Source organism: Chiloscyllium plagiosum, chromosome 31 (genome assembly GCF_004010195.1).
Source record: "Chiloscyllium plagiosum isolate BGI_BamShark_2017 chromosome 31, ASM401019v2, whole genome shotgun sequence".
NCBI classification, from domain to species: Eukaryota; Metazoa; Chordata; class Chondrichthyes; order Orectolobiformes; family Hemiscylliidae; genus Chiloscyllium; species Chiloscyllium plagiosum.
Genome location: NC_057740.1, coordinates 927,647 through 947,058, shown reverse-complemented (window position 1 = coordinate 947,058; position 19,412 = coordinate 927,647). Strand labels below are relative to the sequence as shown.

Below are 19,412 nucleotides of genomic sequence, written 5' to 3'. Positions count from 1 at the left end.
GTTTAAATAAACAGGGTCATTTATTAACACAGTCATTGTGAAAGTCTAACTGTTGCATCACACCATGAAAATGAAACAGTGAAGGGAACATTTCTACAACTGGTGAACAAAAGCCAGTTTATATATTTTGTCCTTCTTAGTAAAAATCTGTCATTACATGTGCAATAAGTGCAGTGTTTACATTCTGAAAGAATAGTGTATGTGTGTTCAGTGGCTGAATTCCAATCCTGGGTTTATTCTAAGATTCTTTCAAAGATATGGATGTTCAACAAGTCATCAATTAGAATTAGAATTAGCCTTTATTGTCACATATATCAATGAGTGCTGTGAAAAGTTTATTAGTTGCTACTTACAGTGCCAACTTAGATATAAGGATACCTTGGCACAGCTTCTTTGATTACAAGATTTTGCTGACATGAGGCACATGTTTCTCTTCAAGAGATCAAGTATCCGGTCTGGTGGATTTTGAAAAATGCGGAGGAGCCTTTTAAGATGAAACAGTCACCAGATTTTTTTTTAAAGAAATATGGCTCTTACTGCCTTTGTTTGGTATGCTTGCCTTTATTGGTCAGTGCATTGAGTACAGGCATTGAGACGTTGTGTTGTGGCTGTATTGAAATACTGTGTGCAATTCTGGTCTCTCTGCTATAGGGAGAATGTTGTGAAATTTGAAAAGGTTCAGAAAAGATTTAGGAGAATGTTGCCAAGGTTGGAGGGTTTGAGGTACAGGGAGAAGCCAAATAGACTGGGGGTATTTTCCCTGGAGCATCAGACTCTGTGAGAAGACTTTATAGAGATTTATAAAATCATAAGGGACATGGATAGGGTAAGTAAACAATAGGTGTTTTTCCCCAGGGTAGGGGTGTCCAAAACTGGAGGGCATAGATTTAAAGTGAGGGGGGAAAAAATTTAAAAGGGACCTGAGGGGCAACTTTTTCACACAGAGGCTGATGTGTGTATGGAGTAAGCTGCCAGAGGACGTAATAGAGGCTGGTATGGTAAAATAGGGCAAAGTCAGCATGGTTTCATCAAGGGGAGGTCATGCCTGACAAATCTGCTAGAATTCTTTGAAGAAGTAATGAGCAGGTTAGACCAAGGAGGCTCAGTGGATGTTATCTACCTGGACTTCAAGAAGGTCTTTGGCGAAGTGCCACACAGGAGGCTACTGAGTAAGATAAAGGCCCATGCTGTTAGATGTAAAAATGCTAGGCTGTCTGGCAGAAAAAAGAGAGTGGGGATAAAAGGATCTTTCTGAGAATGGCAGCCAGTGACAAGTGGTGATCCGCAAGGCTCAGTGCTGGGACTGCAACTTTTCACATTATATATTAATGATCGAGATGAAGGAACTGAGAGCATTCTGGCTAAGTTTGCAGACGATACAAAGGTAGATAGAGGTACAGGTAGCACTGAGGAGGCAGAGAGTCAGGAGAAGGTTAGGAGAGTGGGTAAAGAAGTGACAGATGGAATACAATGTGGGAAAGTGTGACATCATACACTTTGGTAAGGAGAACAGAGGCATGTACTACTTTCTAAACAAGGAGAAAATTTAGAAGTCTGAACTGCAAAGACACTCGGGAGTTCTCATCCAGGATTCTCTCATGGTAAATTTGCAAGTTGAGTCAGTAGTTAGGAAGGCAAATGCAGTGTTGGCATTTATTTTGAGAGGACAGAATATAGAAGTAGGGATTTACTTCTGAGACTCTATAACACTCTGGTGAGACCACATTTGGAGTATTGTGTGCAGTTTTGGGTCCCATGCCTCAGGAAGGATATACTGGCCCTGCAGCATGTTCAGAGGAGGCTCACAAGAATGGTCCCAGGAATGAAAAGCTTAACATATGAGGAATGTTTGAAGACTCTGGGTCACTCCTCAATGGAGTTTAGAAGGATGAGGAGGGATCTAATTGAAACTTACAGAATACTGAATGGCCTGGACAGAGTGGATGCTGGGAATATGTTTCCATTGGTAGGAGAGACTAGGAGCCGTGAGCACAGCCTTAGAATTAAGGGAAGACCTTTTAGAATGGAGATAAGGAGAAACTTCTTCAGTCAGAGAGTGGTGAATCTATGGAATTCACTGCCACAGAGGGCTGTGGAGGCCAGGTCATTGAGTATATTTAAGAATGAGATAGATAGGTTCTTGAGTATCAAGGATTAAAGGGGGAAAGTGGGAGAATGAGGTTGAGAAATGTGTTAGCCATGACTGAATGGCAGAGCAGCCTTGATGGGCTAAATGCCCTAATCACTGTTCCTATGCCTTATGGCCTTGCAATTACAACATTTGAAAGACATCTGGATGTGTACATAAATAGGAAGGGTTCAGACAGATTTGGGCCAAATGCTGGCTTATGGGACTAGGTCGAAGGCTCCGTTTCTGTGCTGTATATCTCTATGGCTACTGCTGATGTTCTCTTCAGAAGGTATTGTTGTGTAGACTGGCATTGTGGTGTCTCTCTAGTTTTGGGGATTTTTAAAATAATTTTGTGGGAGTGAGTGTCGCTGTCGCTGGCTGGCCAGCATTTATTGCCCATCTCTAGTTACCCTTGAGCTGTCTCTTACCGCAGTCCACCTGTTGTGGGTTAATCCACAGTGTCATTGAGGAGGGAAATCCAGAATCTTGACACAGCGACACTGAAGGAACAGCAATACATTTCCAAGTCAGGATGGTGAGTGTGTTGGAAGGGAACATGCAGGTGGTTGTTTTCCAATGTATCTGCTGCCCTTGTCCTTCCAGATAGAAATGGTCGTGGATTTAGAAGGTGCTTTCTGAGAATCTTTGGTGAATTTCTGCAGTTTATCTTAGAGGTGGTACACATTGCTGCTACTGAGCATCGGTGGTGGAGGGAGTGGGTGCCTGTGGCTGTAATGTCAATCGAGTGGACAGCTTTCTCTTGGATGGTGTCAAGCTTCTTGAGTGTTGCTGGAGCTGCAATCCAGGCAAGTGGGGAATACTCCATCACACTCCTGACTTGTGCCTTGTAGATGGTGCTTTGAGTAGTCAGGAGGTGAAATATATGCCACAGTATCCCTAGCTTCTGACCTGCTTTTGTACCCATGTGTTTATGTGGTGAGTCCAGTTGAGTCTGTGGTCAATGATAATACCCAGGATGTTGACAGTGGGGGACTCAGTGATGGTAACACCATTGAATGTCAAGAGGCGGTGGTTAGAGTGACTCTTATTGGTGATGGTCATAGCCTGGCATTTGTGTGAGACAAATGTTACTTGTCACTTGTTGGCCCAAGCCTGGATATTGTCCAGATCTTGTTGCATTTGGAAATGGACTGCTTCAGTATCTGAGGAGTTGCGAATGCTGTTGAACATTGTGCAAACATTGTGTAAATATGTCCACTTCTGACCTTATGGTGGAGGAAAAGTCATTGATGAAGCAGCTGAAGATGGTTTGGCCAAGTACACTGTCCAGAGGAAATCCTGTGGTGATATCCTGGAGCTGAGGTGGTTGACATCCAAAAACCGCGACCATCTTCCTCTGTGTCAGGTATGACCCTAACCCATTGGCTCCCGACACCCACTGATTCCAGTTTTGTTAGAGTTCCTTGATGCCACACTCAGTCAAATATAGCATTGATGTCAAAGGCTGTCCCTCTCCCCTCCCCTCTGGAATTCTGCTCTTTTGTCCATGTTTGAACCAAGGCTGTAATGAGGTCAGGAGCTGAGTGACCCTGGGGGAACCCAAACTGGGCGTCACTGAGCAGGTTATTGCTGAGCAGGTTCTGCTTGATAGTGCTGTTGATATCACCTTCCATCACTTTACTGATGATGAGGAGTAGACTGACAGGTGGAAACTGGCCACGTTAGATTTGTCCTGCTTTTTATTTTTGGACATACCTGGGCAGTTTTCCACATTGCTGGGTAGTTGCCAGTGTTGGAACTGTACTGGAACAGCTTGACTAAGGGAGCAGCAAGGTCTGGAGCACAAGCCTTCAGTGCTATTGCCAGAACGTTGTCAGGGCCAGTGGCATTTGAAGTATCCAGTGTCTCCGACCATTTCTTGATATCAAGTGGAGTGAATTGAATTGACTGAAGACTGGTGTCTGCAATACTGGGGACCACTGGAGAGGCCGAGATGGATCATCCGCTGGACACATCTGGCTGAAGATTGCTGCAAAATCTTAGATCTGATCCGTTGGTTGTGAGATTGCATAGCTCTATCTATCACTTGCTACATATGTTGTTTGGCATGCAAGTTGTCTTGTTTAGTGGCTTTACCAGGTTGATACCTTATCTTCAGGTATGTCTGATGCTGCTCCTGGCATGCCCTCCTGCAGTCTCCATTGAACCAAGGTTGATTCCCTGGCTTGATAGCAATGATTCAGTGGGCAATATGCTGGGCCATGAGGTTGCAGATTGTGCTGGAGTACAGTTCTGCTGCTGTTGATGGGCCACTGTGCCTCATTGATGCCCAGTCTTGAGTACTAGATCTGTTCGAAGTCTGGCCCATATACCACAGTGATAGTACCACACAACAAGATGGATGTTAGTCTCAGTGTGAAGGCAGGACTTCATCTCCACAGGAACTGTGCAGTGGTCACTCTTACTGATGCCATCATGGACAGAGGGATTTGCAGCTGGCAGGTTAGTAAGGGTGATGTCATGTATGTTTTTTCCTCTTGTTGGTTCCTTCACCACCTGCCACGGACCCAGTCTAGCAGTTGTGTCCTTTAGGACCTGACCAGATTAATCAGTAGTACTGCTGCCAAGGCACTCGTGGTGGTGGACATTGAATTCCTTGATCCAGAATACATTTTGTGCCCTAACCATCCTCAGTGCTTCCTCTCAGTGTTGTTCAACATAGAGAAGTACCAATTCATCAGATGAGGGAGGATGGTACATGGTAATCAGAGGGAGGTTTCCTTGCCCATGTTTAACCTGAAGCCATGAGACTTCTTGATGTCCAGAGTCAATGCTGAACACTCCAAGGTCAACTCCCTCCTGACTGTATACCACTGTGCTGCCACCTCTGCTGGGTCTGTCCTGCTAGTGGGACAGGACATATCCAGGAATGGTGATGGTGTTGTCTGGGACATTGTCTGTAAGGTATGATTCCATGAGTATGACAATGTCAGGCTGTTGCTTGACTAGTCTGTGAGACAGCTCTCTCAATTGTTGCACTAGCCCCCAGCTGTTAGTGAGGAGGATTTTCAGGGTGGTCAGGGCTGTTTCTGCTGTTGTCTTTTTCATTGCTGAGGTCAATGCAAGGTGATCCAGCCGATTTTATTTCTTTGAGATTTTTTAGTGATTGGTACAACTGATTAGCTTGCTAGACCATTTCAAAGGGCAATTGAGAGTCAACCACATTGCTATGGGTCGAGAGTCACATGTAGGCCAGACCAGGTGAGGATGGCTGATTTCCTTTCCTTCACATTAGTGAACTTTTCTGACAATTGACAATGATTTCATGGTGATCAGTAGATTCTTAATTCCAGATTTTTTATTATTGAATTCAAATTCTACCATTTGCCGTGGCAGAATTCAAACTCAGGTTCCCAAAAACATTTATCTGAGTTTCTAGACTAATAATCTAATGATAAGGGTAGGCAATGGCCTTATGGTATTATCAAACTCTGAAGACAAGGTCAGTCACGTGATAAAGTGCTATTGGTTTGGAAGTACAAGATCATTGTTACACAATAGGTAACAGATTAGATTAGATTACTTTACAGTGTGGAAACAGGCCCTTCGGCCCAACAAGTCCACACCGACCCGCCGAAGCGCAACCCACCCATACCCCTACACATCTACCCCTTACCTACCACTACGGGCAATTTAGCATGGCCAATTCACCTAACCTGCACATCTTTGGACTGTGGGAGGAAACCGGAGCACCCGGAGGAAACCCACGCAGACACGGGGAGAATGTGCAAACTCCACACAGTCAGTCGCCTGAGGCGGGAATTGAACCCGGGTCTCTGGCGCTGCGAGGCAGCAGTGCTAACCACTGTGCCAGGGTGTCGCCCACAAAGGTGAAGGCCGTCTGCATTTACTTGTGGTTGATGGGCCCTTGCATATCTCGTTTGTTACATTTTGAACTCAGACACAAAAATCTAGAAATCTACAAGGGGGAGGAATGCATAATGAGTTATTCAGTTAGGATCTCTGATACTTGAAATACTGATATATACAGGGCTAAAGTCTCCTAACAAATGCCAGCCACTTGTTTGTGGCCATTTTAAAATGGAACAACAGCTGCAGAACTTATATGCCATATTTAAAATAGGCTATGCGAAGGCGTGACACTGCCCACTGTCACTACTGTCTCTTTCAGCTCAGCCAATTTCCCCAAATAAGTTGTTAATTACTCCCTCAATTCTATGACCTTCAACTTGAGACCAGCTAACTAAAGGAATCAAAATAAATGCCTTCAAAATAATCCATATAAAAATAAACTTGCACAGAAATTTCCCTGCCCACCTCTCTAGTCACCTCTTCAAAAAGAAAATCTAATCAGCTTTTTCAGGCATGATGCATCTTTTATAAAGGCTCGTCACAAGGTTTAAAATGGTCAGCTGCTTGTCCAACAGATTTATCTGTTTGCCTCAGTCTCATCATAAAGTGAGCCTTGCCTAGATCTAGAATCTCAGTTGCTGTTTCAAGTTTCTCCTTTTTAAACATACATTAGACATCATCGTCATGGCTCTCTTGCCAGGTCGTGGATGATGGTCTTCATTCTATTTATGGGCTCTCAGGTGGCTTAAGTGTCCAAATCTTGGCTTTGAAAGTTCTTCCACATTCAGGACAAGTAGTTCCAGATGACAGATTGGGCCTTGGTAGTTGCTGCCTTGCTTTCTGTTCTCTTCTAGTTCTGCCCATCTGTTGGCTTTGAAAGTTGCTGTTCCTTCTCAGTTGATAGTTTGCCAGAGTTTCCTGTCCTTGGCAATGGTTTCCCTATCATTGATGTCGATGTTACATTTTTTCTTGTTGGTTTTTAAAAATGTCTTGGAATCTTTTCTGGGAGTAGAAGATTCGTTTCGGCAGATGTTAGTCTTTCATCCAAACAACATGATCACTCCAGCTTAGTTGGTTCTTGATGATGTAGGCTTCAATGCTTGTTGTTTTTGCTTCATTCAGCACATTCTTCTATCTTCCCAACTGATATTCAAGATGTTTCAAAGGCAGCATTCATGGAACTTTTCAAGTGCCTTCAGACGTCGTTGATATGTTTTCCAAGTTTCTGATGCATACGGAAGTGTTGGAATCACCACTGCTTTGTAGACTAACATTTTGGTATCTGTCTGGATGTTATGATCATAGAGTCATAGAGATGTACAGCATGAAAACAGATCCTTCAGTCCAACTTGTCTATGCTGACCAGATATCCCAACCCAATCTAGTCCCACCTGCCAGCACCCGACCCATATCCCTTCAAACCCTTCCTATTCACATATCCATCCAACTGGCTCTTAAATGTTCAAGACTCATGTCTGGATATGTCCAAAAGCTGTTCCAATGCATTCAAGATGACATTGGATCTGATCATTAAGGTTGATGGTGGAAAAGAGGTGACTTCAAAGATATGGAACGGGGTCTATGCTTTCCAGGGTTGTTTCACCAAATTAAATTGATGGTTCTGTCCAATTTATCTCAGTTGGTGACAGTTGATAGAGGAGCTGAGTTTTCTTAGAATTGATGGGCAATCCAACTTTCACAAATGCACGGTTGAAGGCAGTCAGAATGTGAACCACCATTAGACAAATACTTACACACTAATTTAGGTGGTTATCTAAATTTAGTTCACTAAATATTAGTAAGTCTATTAAGACCGGCTTCCTGCCGGTCCCTCAAATCTAACGTGCTATTCGGAGTATCACAATTTGTATAAAGATTCCTCATTAAAAAAATTACTATCTTTGCTACATACTTGTCAATTTTCATAATGTATATAACTGATTACTTCATGATTGCTGCCAGTCCTCAATCCACTTATTGATTCCACCTATAAAATCATCACTTGCTACTTACCTCATGAAAATTATTTCATCCTTAAATCATTAAGGCAGCTCCTTCCTCTTTACCACTTTCCCAACCTGGGAACCTAGTTGCCAGGTATTTTTCGGCCCCACTCTATCAAGGAGCTCAGATTCTGCAGGATATCCCAGAGATACAACTCCTTCCAAGTAGAGAAGTGGGCAATGGTGTTAACGAAGCCCCTCATACCTGCAACACTCCAAGTATACACCCTTCTCCCTAATCTGCTATTCTTTACACAAAAAGGTTTGTGGTTCAGGGATTGCAACTCTTAATTTGATTTGTAGAATCCCTACACAGTGCAGAAACAGGCCATTTAGCCCAACAAGTTCACACTGACTCTTCGAAGAGTAACCCAAACATTCCCCTACCTATTACTCTACATTTCCCCTGACTGAGGAGATTCCTAGTTCATTCTCTAATCTTTGTTGTTGGTCCCACTGTAGGTAACTCCACTTTGGAAAGCATGTTGGAGCCTTTGCTTTACCAACAGTTGTCTCCCACTTGTTGCTTACAATTGATCTGTGCCCTAATTATCAAACCCCATACAATCACTGCTTTACTGTCCCCTCTCTGTCAGAGGGCTCACTGTAAAAAGCTGGGGAACTTTAGTTAGAGTCAGAGTCAGAGATGTATAGCACAGAAACAGACCCATCAGTCCAACTCATCCATGCTGACCAGATATCCCAACCCAATCTCGTCCTGTTAGCCAATACCCAGCCCATATCCCTCCAAATCCTTCCTATTCATATATCCATCCTGATGCCTCTTAAGTGTTACAATTGTACCAGCCTCCACCACTGCCTCTGGCAGCTCATTCCATACATGTACCACCCTCTGAAAGAGTTGCCCCTTAGGTCTCCTTTATATCTTCTTTCCCCTCTCACCCTAAATCTATACCCCCTAGTTCTGGACTCCCCCACCCAAAGAAAAACACTGTCTGATTTATCTTATCCATGCCCTCCATGATTTTATAAACCTCAATAAAGTCACCCCACAGGCTCCAGGGAAAAACATCCCCAGCCTATCCCTATAGCTCAAATCCTCCAACCCTGTCAACATCCTTGTAAATCTTTTCTGAACCCTTTCAAGTTTCACAACATCCTTCTGATAGGAAGGAGACAAAGTTCCACGCAGTATTCCATAAGTGGCCAACCCATGTCCTGTACAGTTGCAACAATTTTATCCCAAAAAAAGTAGGGTGGCATGGTGGCTCAGAGGTTAGCATTACTGCCTCAGGTGACTGTCTGTGGAGTTTGCACACTCATGTCTGTGTGGGTTTCCTCCCACAATCAAAGATGTGCAGATTAGGTGAAGTGGCCATGCTTAATTGCCCATTGTGTTAGGGGAAATGGGTCTGGGTGGGTTACTCTTCAAAATGTATAGCACAGAAACAGACCCATCAGTCCAACTTGTCTATGCTGACCAGATATCCCAACCCAATCTAGTCCCGTTTGCCAATACCCAGCCCATATCCCTCCAAACCCTTCCTATTCATATATCTATCCTGATGCCTCTTAAGTGTTACAATTGTACCAGCCTCCACCACTGCCTCTGGCAGCTCATTCCATACATGTACCACCCTCTGAAAAAGTTGCCCCTTAGGTCTCCTTTATATCTTCTTTCCCCTCTCACCCTAAATCTATACCCCCTAGGTCTGGACTCCCCCACACAAAGGAAAACACTGTCTGATTTATCCTATCCATGCCCTCCATGATTTTATAAACCTCAATAAAGTCACCCCACAGCCTCCAGGGAAAAACATCCCCAGCCTATCCCTATAGCTCAAATCCTCCAACCCTGGCAACATCCTTGTAAATCTTTTCTGAACCCTTTCAAGTTTCACAACATCCTTCTGATAGGAAGGAGAAGTAGTCGCACGCAGTATTCCATGAGTGGCCAACCCATGTCCTGTACAGTTGCAACAATTTTATCCCAAAAAAGTAGGGTGGCATGGTGGCTCAGTGGTTAGCATTACTGCCTCAGGTGACTGTCTGTGGAGTTTGCACATTCTCATGTCTGTGTGGGTTTCCTCCCACAATCCAAGATGCGCAGATTAGGTGAAGTGGCCATGCTTAATTGCCCATTGTGTTAGGTGCACTAGTTAGGGGAAATGGGTCTGGGTGGGTTACTCTTCAAAGGGTCAGTGTGGACTAGTTGGCCAAAGGGCCTGTCTGAACTGTAGGGAATCTAATCTAAACATGACCTCCCACCTTCTGCATTCAATACTCTGACCAATAAAGGAAAGCATACCAAATGCCTTCTTCACTATCCTATCTACCTGTGACTCCACTTTCAAGGAGCTATGAACCTGCACTCCAAGGTCTGTTTGTTCAGCAACACTCCCTAGGACTTACCCTTTCCACTTCTCAGCCCATTGGCCCATTTGGTCCAGATTCTGTTGTAATCTGAGGTAACCCTCTTCACGGTCCACTACACCTCCAATTTTGGTGTCATCTGCAAACTGACGACAATATTGCCATGCTCACATCCAAAACATTTACATAAAATGACAAAAACTAGTAGAGCCACTGATCCTTGTGGCACTCCATTGGTCACAGGCCTCCGGTCTGAAAAACAAACCTTCACTACCACCCTCTGTAAGCCACCTTCAAGCCAGTTCTCCCTGTATTCCATGAGATCTAACCTTGCTCAACAGTCTCCCGTGGGGAACCTTGTCGAGCATCTTACTGAAGTCCATATAGATCACATCTACTGCTCTGCCCTCAATCCTCTGTTACTTCAAAAAAACCTCAATCAAGTTTGAGACATGACTTCCCACACACACAACCACATTGACTATCCCTGATCACCTCACCTTTCCAAATATATAATCCTGTCCCTCAGGATTCCCTCCAACAACTTGCCCACCACTGACATCAGGCTCACTGGTCTATAGTTCTCTGGCTTGCCTTACCACTTAAATACTAGCACCACGTTAGCCAACCTCTAGACTTCCAGCACACATGTGACTATCGATGATACAAATATCTCAGTAAAAGGCCCAGCAATCACTTCCCCAGCTTCCTAGACTTCTAGGGTACACCTGATCAGGTCCTGGAGATTTATCCACTTTTATGCATTTCAACACATCCAGCACTATTTCCTCTGTAAAAAGACAATCAAGATTTCACCATCTATTTCCCTACATCTTCCATGTCCTTCTCCACAGAAAACAGATGCAAAATACTTGTCTAGTATATCCACCATCTCCTGCAGCTCCAAAGGCCACATTTGCTGATCTTTAAGGGACCCATTCTCTCCCTAGATACCCTTTTGTCCTTCATTTGTGAAAACCCTTTGGCAAATGAAGTTAAGGAGAATCCAAAGATTTCTCATGTCCCCTTTTTGCCCTCATTTCCTACTTCAGCATACTCCTACTGCCTTTATACTCTTAAGGATTTACTTGATCCATCCAGTCTATACTTGGACATGTTTCCTTCTTTTTCTTAACCAAAACCTCAATTTCTCTAGTCATCCAGCATTCTCTATATCTACCAGCCTTTCCCTTCACCCTAATAGGAGTAAATTGTCTCTGGACACATTATCTCCTTTTTGAAGGCTTCCCATTTCCAAGTATCCCTTAACCTGTGAACATCTGCCTCTAATCAACTTTTGCAAGTTTTGTCAAAATTAGCCTTCTTCCAATTTAGAACTTCAACTGTTATATCTAGTCTACCCTTTTCCATCACAATTTTTAAACTAATAGAATTATGGTCACTAGCCCAAAAAAGCTCACCCATTGTCACCTCAGGCACCTGCCCTGCCTTATTTCCCAAGAGTCGGTCAAATGGTAACAATGATACACGGCATTGTCTCAAATCATGAAGAAAATTTAACTAGCAAGACAAGTTTGAGAACAAATAAAAGACATGCAAAAGAAACACCTTGGCACCTTGGAAAGAAAATTCCAAGAACATAGATAAGGGATTGTTTGGGTTATGCTCACACCCCGAGAGATCACGGAATATTAGACCTGGGGAGCATTCAGCAAGAGAAATATCAATTTTAATATCTGTCTAAACTCCAGCAGTCAGAGATATTGAAGGTGAAGGTGAATTATTATCTTCTGATGGGGTGTTACAGACCAAATACACAAGGGTAGAAGAAAGCAGTGTGTGCAAGAAACAAGGCATGCCCCCTCAAGAATGGATGGAGTGTTTGGAGATGGAGAAGTGAGAGAAGGGTGTGCAAAACTGACCGGAAAGACATGGGTCTTCTTTTGGGTGTTCTAGTTCCGAAAATGGTCAGAACTGAAGAGCACCCATTGGGGGTGGAGGAGAAGGGGAGAGAGAGAAAATTTTTTCAAAAGCTGCCGAGATGAGAAGCCAAAAAAATCAACTCTTCCTGATCCAGACCACATTGAGAACAAGGGTGTTCAGTAGAACCAGGACCACCCAGCTGAATGGCTACAAAGCCTCACCATCCTTCACAGACAAGCTGAAGACTGGCTTTGTTCTCAAAACAAACTTTTGAGATCACAGCCAGCCAGTCAGGCAGCATCCAAGCAGCTAGTGTTGAGTGGAAATGACAGCTGCTAAGTAGAATGGAGTGCAACATTTATGCAGTGGAGGTTGTTGGGGTGGGGGGTGGTGCAGTAGAAAGGCTATTGATACAGCAACTGATTTGCTTGTATTTCTTCTCGGAGGAGAAAGTGAGGTCCGCAGATGCTGGAGATCAGAGCTGGAAATGTGTTGCTGGAAAAGCGCAGCAGGTCAGACAGCATCCAGGGAACAGGAGAATCGACGTTTCGGGCATAAGCCCTTCTTCAGGAATCCTGAAGGGGGGCTTATTCCTGAAGAAGGGCTTATGCCCGAAACGTCGATTCTCCTGTTCCCTGGATGCTGCCTGACCTGCTGCGCTTTTCCAGCAACACACTTTCAGCTCTATTTCTTCTCCCCCACCCATGGAGTTTATTCACTATGTTAACATTTATTGCACTTCCTTACATACCTCATGACTGTGAATCAGATTTTTCTTGGAGTTACAAAAAAGTAAGTTGGCTAGTCTTGAAATACAAAACTTTGCAACTCTGAAAAATAGTCATGAGGAAAAGTGAACTCATTAAGCTTGCAGTGACCAACTGAGGCAAGGAGACAGGGTGGAATTACATTATACACTAGAAGAGGGTGGCAGTTTGGAGTGTTGCATCTGGAATCAGTTGTAACAATACTCACTTGCTCAGCAGTGTTGCCTGCACAGCTAACAAGAAAAACTAAGATCTAGAAAAGTTGCTGAACTTAAGCTCAGAGCACACTGCAGATCTCACTTAAACTCATCAAGTTACTTCAAAGATCACACTGAAATACTGAAGAGTTTTCATTTCCTTATCCAGGGGAGGGTATAGATGGCATTGAAAAACAGCCCAGAGGGTAGATTCAAGATTAAAGGATTTCCTTAAATGGGAAGAGTTGAGGTTGGGCTGGTATTCATGGCATATAGAAAACTGGAGAAGAGACCTTTCTGAAAGATTCAAGAACACAAGAGGGTACCTGGTCTCTTTAACAAGAAGCAATCTTAAGACCAAAGGACAGACTCACTCTGGGATTTGTTCATTTGAAATACAAGGTAAAAACAATGACTGCAGATGCTGGAAACCAGATTCTGGATCAGTGGTGTTGGAAGAGCACAGCAATTCAGGCAGCATCCGAGGACAGGCAAAATCGACGTTTTGGGCAAAAGCCCTTCATCAGGAATAAAGGCAGAGAGCCTGAAGTGTGGAGAGATAAGCTAGAGGAGGGTGGGGGTGGGGAGAGAGTGGCATAGAGTACAATAGGTCAGTGGGGAAGGAGATGAAGGTGATAGAGTTGAAATGTTGGGCCACAGGGCGGTATGGTTGATTGGTGCGGATGTCTCGGAGATGTTCCCTAAAGCGCTCTGCTAGGAGGCGTCCAGTCTCCCCAATGTAGAGGAGACCGCATCAGGAGCAACGGATACAATAAATGATATTAGTGGATGTGCAGATAAAACTTTGATGGATGTGGCCCTTTAGGGCCTTGGATATAGGTGAGGGAGGAGGTGTGGGCACAGGTTTTACAGTTCTTGCGAAGGCAGGGGAAAGTGCCAGGATGGAGGGTGGGTCGTAGGGGGGGCGTGGACCTGACCAGGTAGTCATGGAGGGAACGGTCCTTGCGGAAGGCGGAGAGGGATGGAGAGGGAAATATATCCCTGGTGGTGGGGGATTTTGCCTGTCCTCGGATGCTGCCTGAATTGCTGTGCTCTTCCAGCACCACTAATCCAGAATCATTTGAAATACAGGCAGATTAAAGAAATTCCTCCATGTGGAATTATTTACTGCAGGGGGCTAGTGAGGCTGGATCATTCAATGTATTGATGTGGAGACAGAGTGCTAATCTTGAAGGAAATATCAGCCCCTCTCTCATTGAAATGGTGGAATAGACTTGGTAGGCTAAGTGACCTACATCTTCATTGGAAGAGAAGTTCCATTGGTCTGAAATTCTGGCATTTTTGAACAAAATGTTTTATTATAAAATAGAATTCTAACTCAGATTCAGGAATACAAGGTAACAGTTCAATTTTAAAAAAAAGTTTCATTTGATTACATACTTCATTCAGCAACATTCAACTTTGATTCAGAGGGAGAACCTGCAATCCCAGTATTTTCAAAGACCACAAAGATGAGCAAGAATGTTTTAACAATTAGCTATTCAAAGTGAAAGATGAAAATGGTCCCAATTTACACTTCAGCTACTACAATCAGAACAGTTGAGGCCACTATACTGGCAGGTTTCTCAAAAGACCCCTTGCTGAATAAATACTGAATTTGATTAATTTCTTTCTAGAGATTCCAGTGAAGAGTTAAAGTTGCAAATTGAAACCTAACCCACATCATGAACACTCAAATCAGTTTAAACAAGAAAGTGACTTCACCCAGTGTGCAGAGTTACATAAATAAGTTAATAAAGCATTCAATTTGAAAACATTGTGGCTTCAGAGATAGATTCTCATTCCTCAAATCATTTTTGCATCTTCTGCTTCATCTTTAGTCTTGATAATTTTGGTTGTCTACCGGGGAAAATTGGAGAGGGGAATTCCAATCCTGTGGCAAAAGATATTCAGGTTTAATAAAGAAGGGGTGGAGTTGGTAACCATAATGAAAGCAGCAAGCTGATAAATAACCATGTAAAGTGGCTGACATTTCCTCCAGCCTTTCGTGTGCTGTCCTCAAAATCATTACCACAAATTGAACTGTGCCAAATGGATGCCTGTGTTTGGAATGCTAGCTGACAGAAGAGGCTCCATCATTTAGTGACATATAGACTTTGTGCTTTCTGTACAGAATATAATGCTGCACCAGGAAGATAATATCAAACAATATTGATATCAGTCCAAGACCAAACTTAGTTGGATCTCCCAAGATCAGCATCTCTTCATCTAGGAAAAAGAAAAAAGTAGATTAACAAAATTAAATACAGTATTAAAACATTGCAGATGCTGGAGATCTGAAACAATTTAGTGAAATGCTGATCCAGCAACCTCAAACAGTAAATGCTTAAATTCAAAAATGACATATTCCAAAGATAATTCACATTAATTTCTTTCCACAGTTGCTATCAGGCCTGCCAAGTTCATCCACTCAGTAGCAAAACCAAAAATAAATTGAAACATTAAATATCCATCTTTGCTTGCAGAAGTGGAAGTGCCCAGCTTGATCATAACTGAAAGAGGCACTAGGAAGAACATGTATACCTCAGGATCGAGACATTACAAGTTGGGTAGTCAAGGCTCAGGTAATACAGCTCAGGCATTAAGAATTATTAAGTCAAACCGGGATGTGAACTGGTGCAAGTGGTAACTATTGACAAGAGATTAGAGTTAGAGGGTGCCTTCATATCCAGCACAAAAGCTATTGCAATAAAAAGCCCAATCTGAACCTTAGAGTAACTTATTTCCAGGTAAGGAACAAAACCTGGAATCAGGTTCTCACATCTATGAAGTCACATCTATATGTTTCCAAAACCCTGACATACTTTTTCACATTCTGTACTTCAGAACCAAGACTCCAGGAGTGTTTGCACACTGTTGACTGGGGGACATGTTAGTATTCAAGGTTACGAACCTTACCATTGTTATATGATTGCAGGAACATCTGCAGGAGACTAAAAGTGCCTCCAGTAATATCCAACAGTGCATTCCAAATGCTCCAACCAACTGTACTCTTTCTTTGGTAGTTCATGTAGACCTGGAGAAAGATGTTACACTTTTACAGAAGTGCCAGTATCTAAACCAATATTAGGGGGTTTCAATTAAACAAAATCAAACAGGAATGAATAATACATAAAACAGCATTCCAAAGTGGGAGGGTCAGAGGTATATTTGTGTTTGTCTCTTGGAAATTTGTTCTTTCTCCCATCATTGCAGTGTGCCTTGCCACAAATTGGTTGAAGTCTCAGTTACAAGCTTTTTCAGCTAAAAAAAAAAATGAACAAACACCCTTGAAGCTCAGAAACCCAATGGTTCCTGCCAGTCACCCATTGTACTCATGAGCAGCTAACAGTTCCAGGAATACTGTAGGAATACATTGAAGCACCAATCTGATGGAGCAGTTAATGGGGTAGCTAGTGATCCAAACATTAGGAAGGATGTGGAAAGTGGTGGCTGAAAAACCAGTGAAAATTACTTTGCTACTTGGATTATTGGGTGTTCCAAGGGACATTAGGCCATTTTGCCTGTTATCTACACTTCACATACTCAATGCTTTTCAATTAACTTAGTACAGTTGGTTTGTTCAGAACCATTTAATCCTGACAACTTTATTCTCCAAGTAGCTGGGATCTTAAACTGCGCTAAAGTGAAGAAACTGCAGATGCTGTAAATCAGAAAAAACAGAAGTGCAGCAGTTTAGATTAGATTACTTAGTGTGGAAACAGGCCCTTCGGCCCAACAAGTCCACACCGACCCGCTGAAGCATATACCACCCAGACCCATACTCCTACATTTACCCCTTCACCTAACACTACGGACAATTTAGTATGGTCAATTCACCTGACCTGCACATTTTTGGATTGTGGGAGGAAACCGGAGCACCTGGAGGAAACCCACGCAGACACGGGGAGAATGTGAAAACTCCACAGAGTCGCCTGAGGCGGGAATTGAACCCGGGTCTCTGGCGCTGTGAGGCAGCAGTGCTAACCACTGTGCCCCCGTGCTGCCAGAGTTCTGGCAGCATCTAGAAAGAAATCAAATCAATGAGGAAGGGTCACTGGACCAGAAACGTTAACTTAGATTCTTCAGGGATGCTGCCAGACCTAGCTTTTCCAGCAACTTCTGTTTTCAGTGACAAACTGTTACAGTCCTGAGCCAGACCATAACAAGTTTGGTCTTCAGATCCAAATGGTTTCAACAGCAGTTACCTTCTTCCCATCAGAGGGGATTATCTACCCACAACCTCATTTATTACAAGCAACTACAAACCTCAACTTTAATTCCCAAGATTCACAACTGCAGGGAACTTTGTTTCTTTGCTCCAAATGAGTTGCTCCTCATGCAGAGACTGTTCGGTGTTAAACCTGCTGATCAAACTTTACTTATTGAGACCGTGACATTGAATTTAGGCCCAAAGCTTCTGAATGATATCCATCCCTAAGTTAGGGGCTTGGAAACTTGTACTGCCTCCAATACAAGATCATACTTTTCAGCCTTCCTCAGTTCACCTTACTAAAAACATGCATCAGGAGAGACAGTAATATTTGGGTAATTTTGGGCCCCACATGTCAAGAAGGATATATTGGCCCTGAAGTTCACAAGAATGAACCCAGAAATAAAAGGCTTAACACAAGCTTTGAAGACTCTGGGTCTGAGTCAAGAGCTTAAAAGAATGAGGGGAATCTAATGGAAACATACAAATACTGAACAGTCTCGATAGACTGCATGTTAAGAGGTTTCCATTGGTAGGAAAGACTAGGGCTGGAGGGCACAGCCTTAGAGTAATGGGAAGAACTTTTAGAATGGAGATAAAGAGAAATCTCAGCCAGGGAGTGATGAAGGAATCCATTGCCATGGAAGCTTGTGGAGACAAGTCATTGAGTATATGTAAAACATGAGATTCTTGAGATAGCATGCTTCAAGGATCCCTATAAAGAGAACCTGTTGGCTATAAATAGCAAGTGCCCATTCTCAGCATTCACCTCATCTCCCTGACTGATCAAGAACCCTAAGAGGGAGTGTGTTTTTAGAAATTTATGTATGGTCCACTTCATCGACTGTACCAGGAGAACTAAAGCAGTCAAATGAAAATTTTTGTCAAGCCACCAGACTAGTTCAGAAACCTACTTAATATCAGAATCCCCTTTGAATAGCATCCCACTCAGGCTCACCCCTCTACCTCTATTTCCCATAGTTAATCCACCTAGCCCACACTCCTTTGGACTGAGGGGAAACTGGAGCACATCCACACAGTTTCAATTCCACCTCACACAGTTACTATGTCCCTGGCACTGAGGCAGCAGGACCAACCATTGTCACTGCTGCCCATAAGATTTCAGCATTTCCCTCAGTGACTGGCATTAGGCTAACTTGTCTACAATTACTTCCCTCCATTTTGGAAGAGATTTGTCAAATTGTAAAGTTAGGTATCATTGCTAAAACCAAAAATTGAGGAAACAATAATGAGTTCACAACTTTAGATCTTCATGTACTCCAGGCAATTGAGATCCTGGTATGTATTGGATTTGTGCTCTTTTAATCTAGCTTTTTTTGGCAGATTAATTCTCTTAAATTTCCTCACTTCTAGGATACAGTCTATGCCTGGGATAAAACTAATCTTTTATGAGCAAGAGCAGCTCTTGAATCTGTTTACACTTTGCCTGACAGAAGAGGTTAAAAGAGATTCTAACTGGGGTGGGAGGGGTCTATGATGTTGGCTGCCTTCCTGAGGTGGCAAACAGTCAATAGATAGAAGGGTGGCTTCCATGATGGACTGGGGCAATGTACACAACTCTGGTTTTACTGTTTTAGTCAGAACAGTTGCCATACCAAGCCATGGTGCATTTGGATGGGGAGCTGTCCCAGTGGATGGGCTTCCCTGGAAGCGGTGTTCTGGCCAGTTGAATTAGGAGTGCTGTAATGGGAGGACTTTAATCTAGAGATTTAGGCTTAGAGCCAGAGCCAAGAACAAAAAACAAAGGCAGCATTGCAGTGTAGGTTTTCTTTTTAAAGGTGGTGCAATCTGATAGGACAGTATACAAACCAAAACAGTTGAGGGTGTGGAAGAAAGTCACTCAAGGCAAAATATGGTGTATTGGAACAAGTAGTGAATTAGAGATTAATGGAGTTTATGGTTATAGTTGATAGCCAGAGACTTGGTTCAGGAGATTTAAAGCAGTGATTTAATAATTGTGGTTTACAACTTGCCAGAAAAAAGTTATGGTGGTGGGGCCACTGTTAGCATGAGAGAACAAATACCATA

The 19,412-nt window shown here is 43.1% G+C and overlaps 1 protein-coding gene across 4 annotated transcripts in view; it reads right to left on the bottom strand.

The window, feature by feature from the left end:
* Positions 1–14,441: 14,441 nt before the first annotated feature.
* The window catches only part of LOC122565073 (cystinosin-like), a 37,221-nt gene continuing 32,250 nt past the window's right edge, over positions 14,442–19,412 (bottom strand). For all 4 annotated transcript variants that reach the window (XM_043720704.1, XM_043720703.1, XM_043720706.1 and 1 more), the window contains 2 exons: positions 16,070–16,187; positions 14,442–15,379 (listed from right to left, as the gene is read on the bottom strand). In XM_043720704.1, coding sequence (XP_043576639.1) covers positions 15,225–15,379; positions 16,070–16,187 — 273 coding nt within the window. In that variant the 3' untranslated portion in view covers positions 14,442–15,224. The remainder of the gene's footprint in view (positions 15,380–16,069; positions 16,188–19,412) is intronic.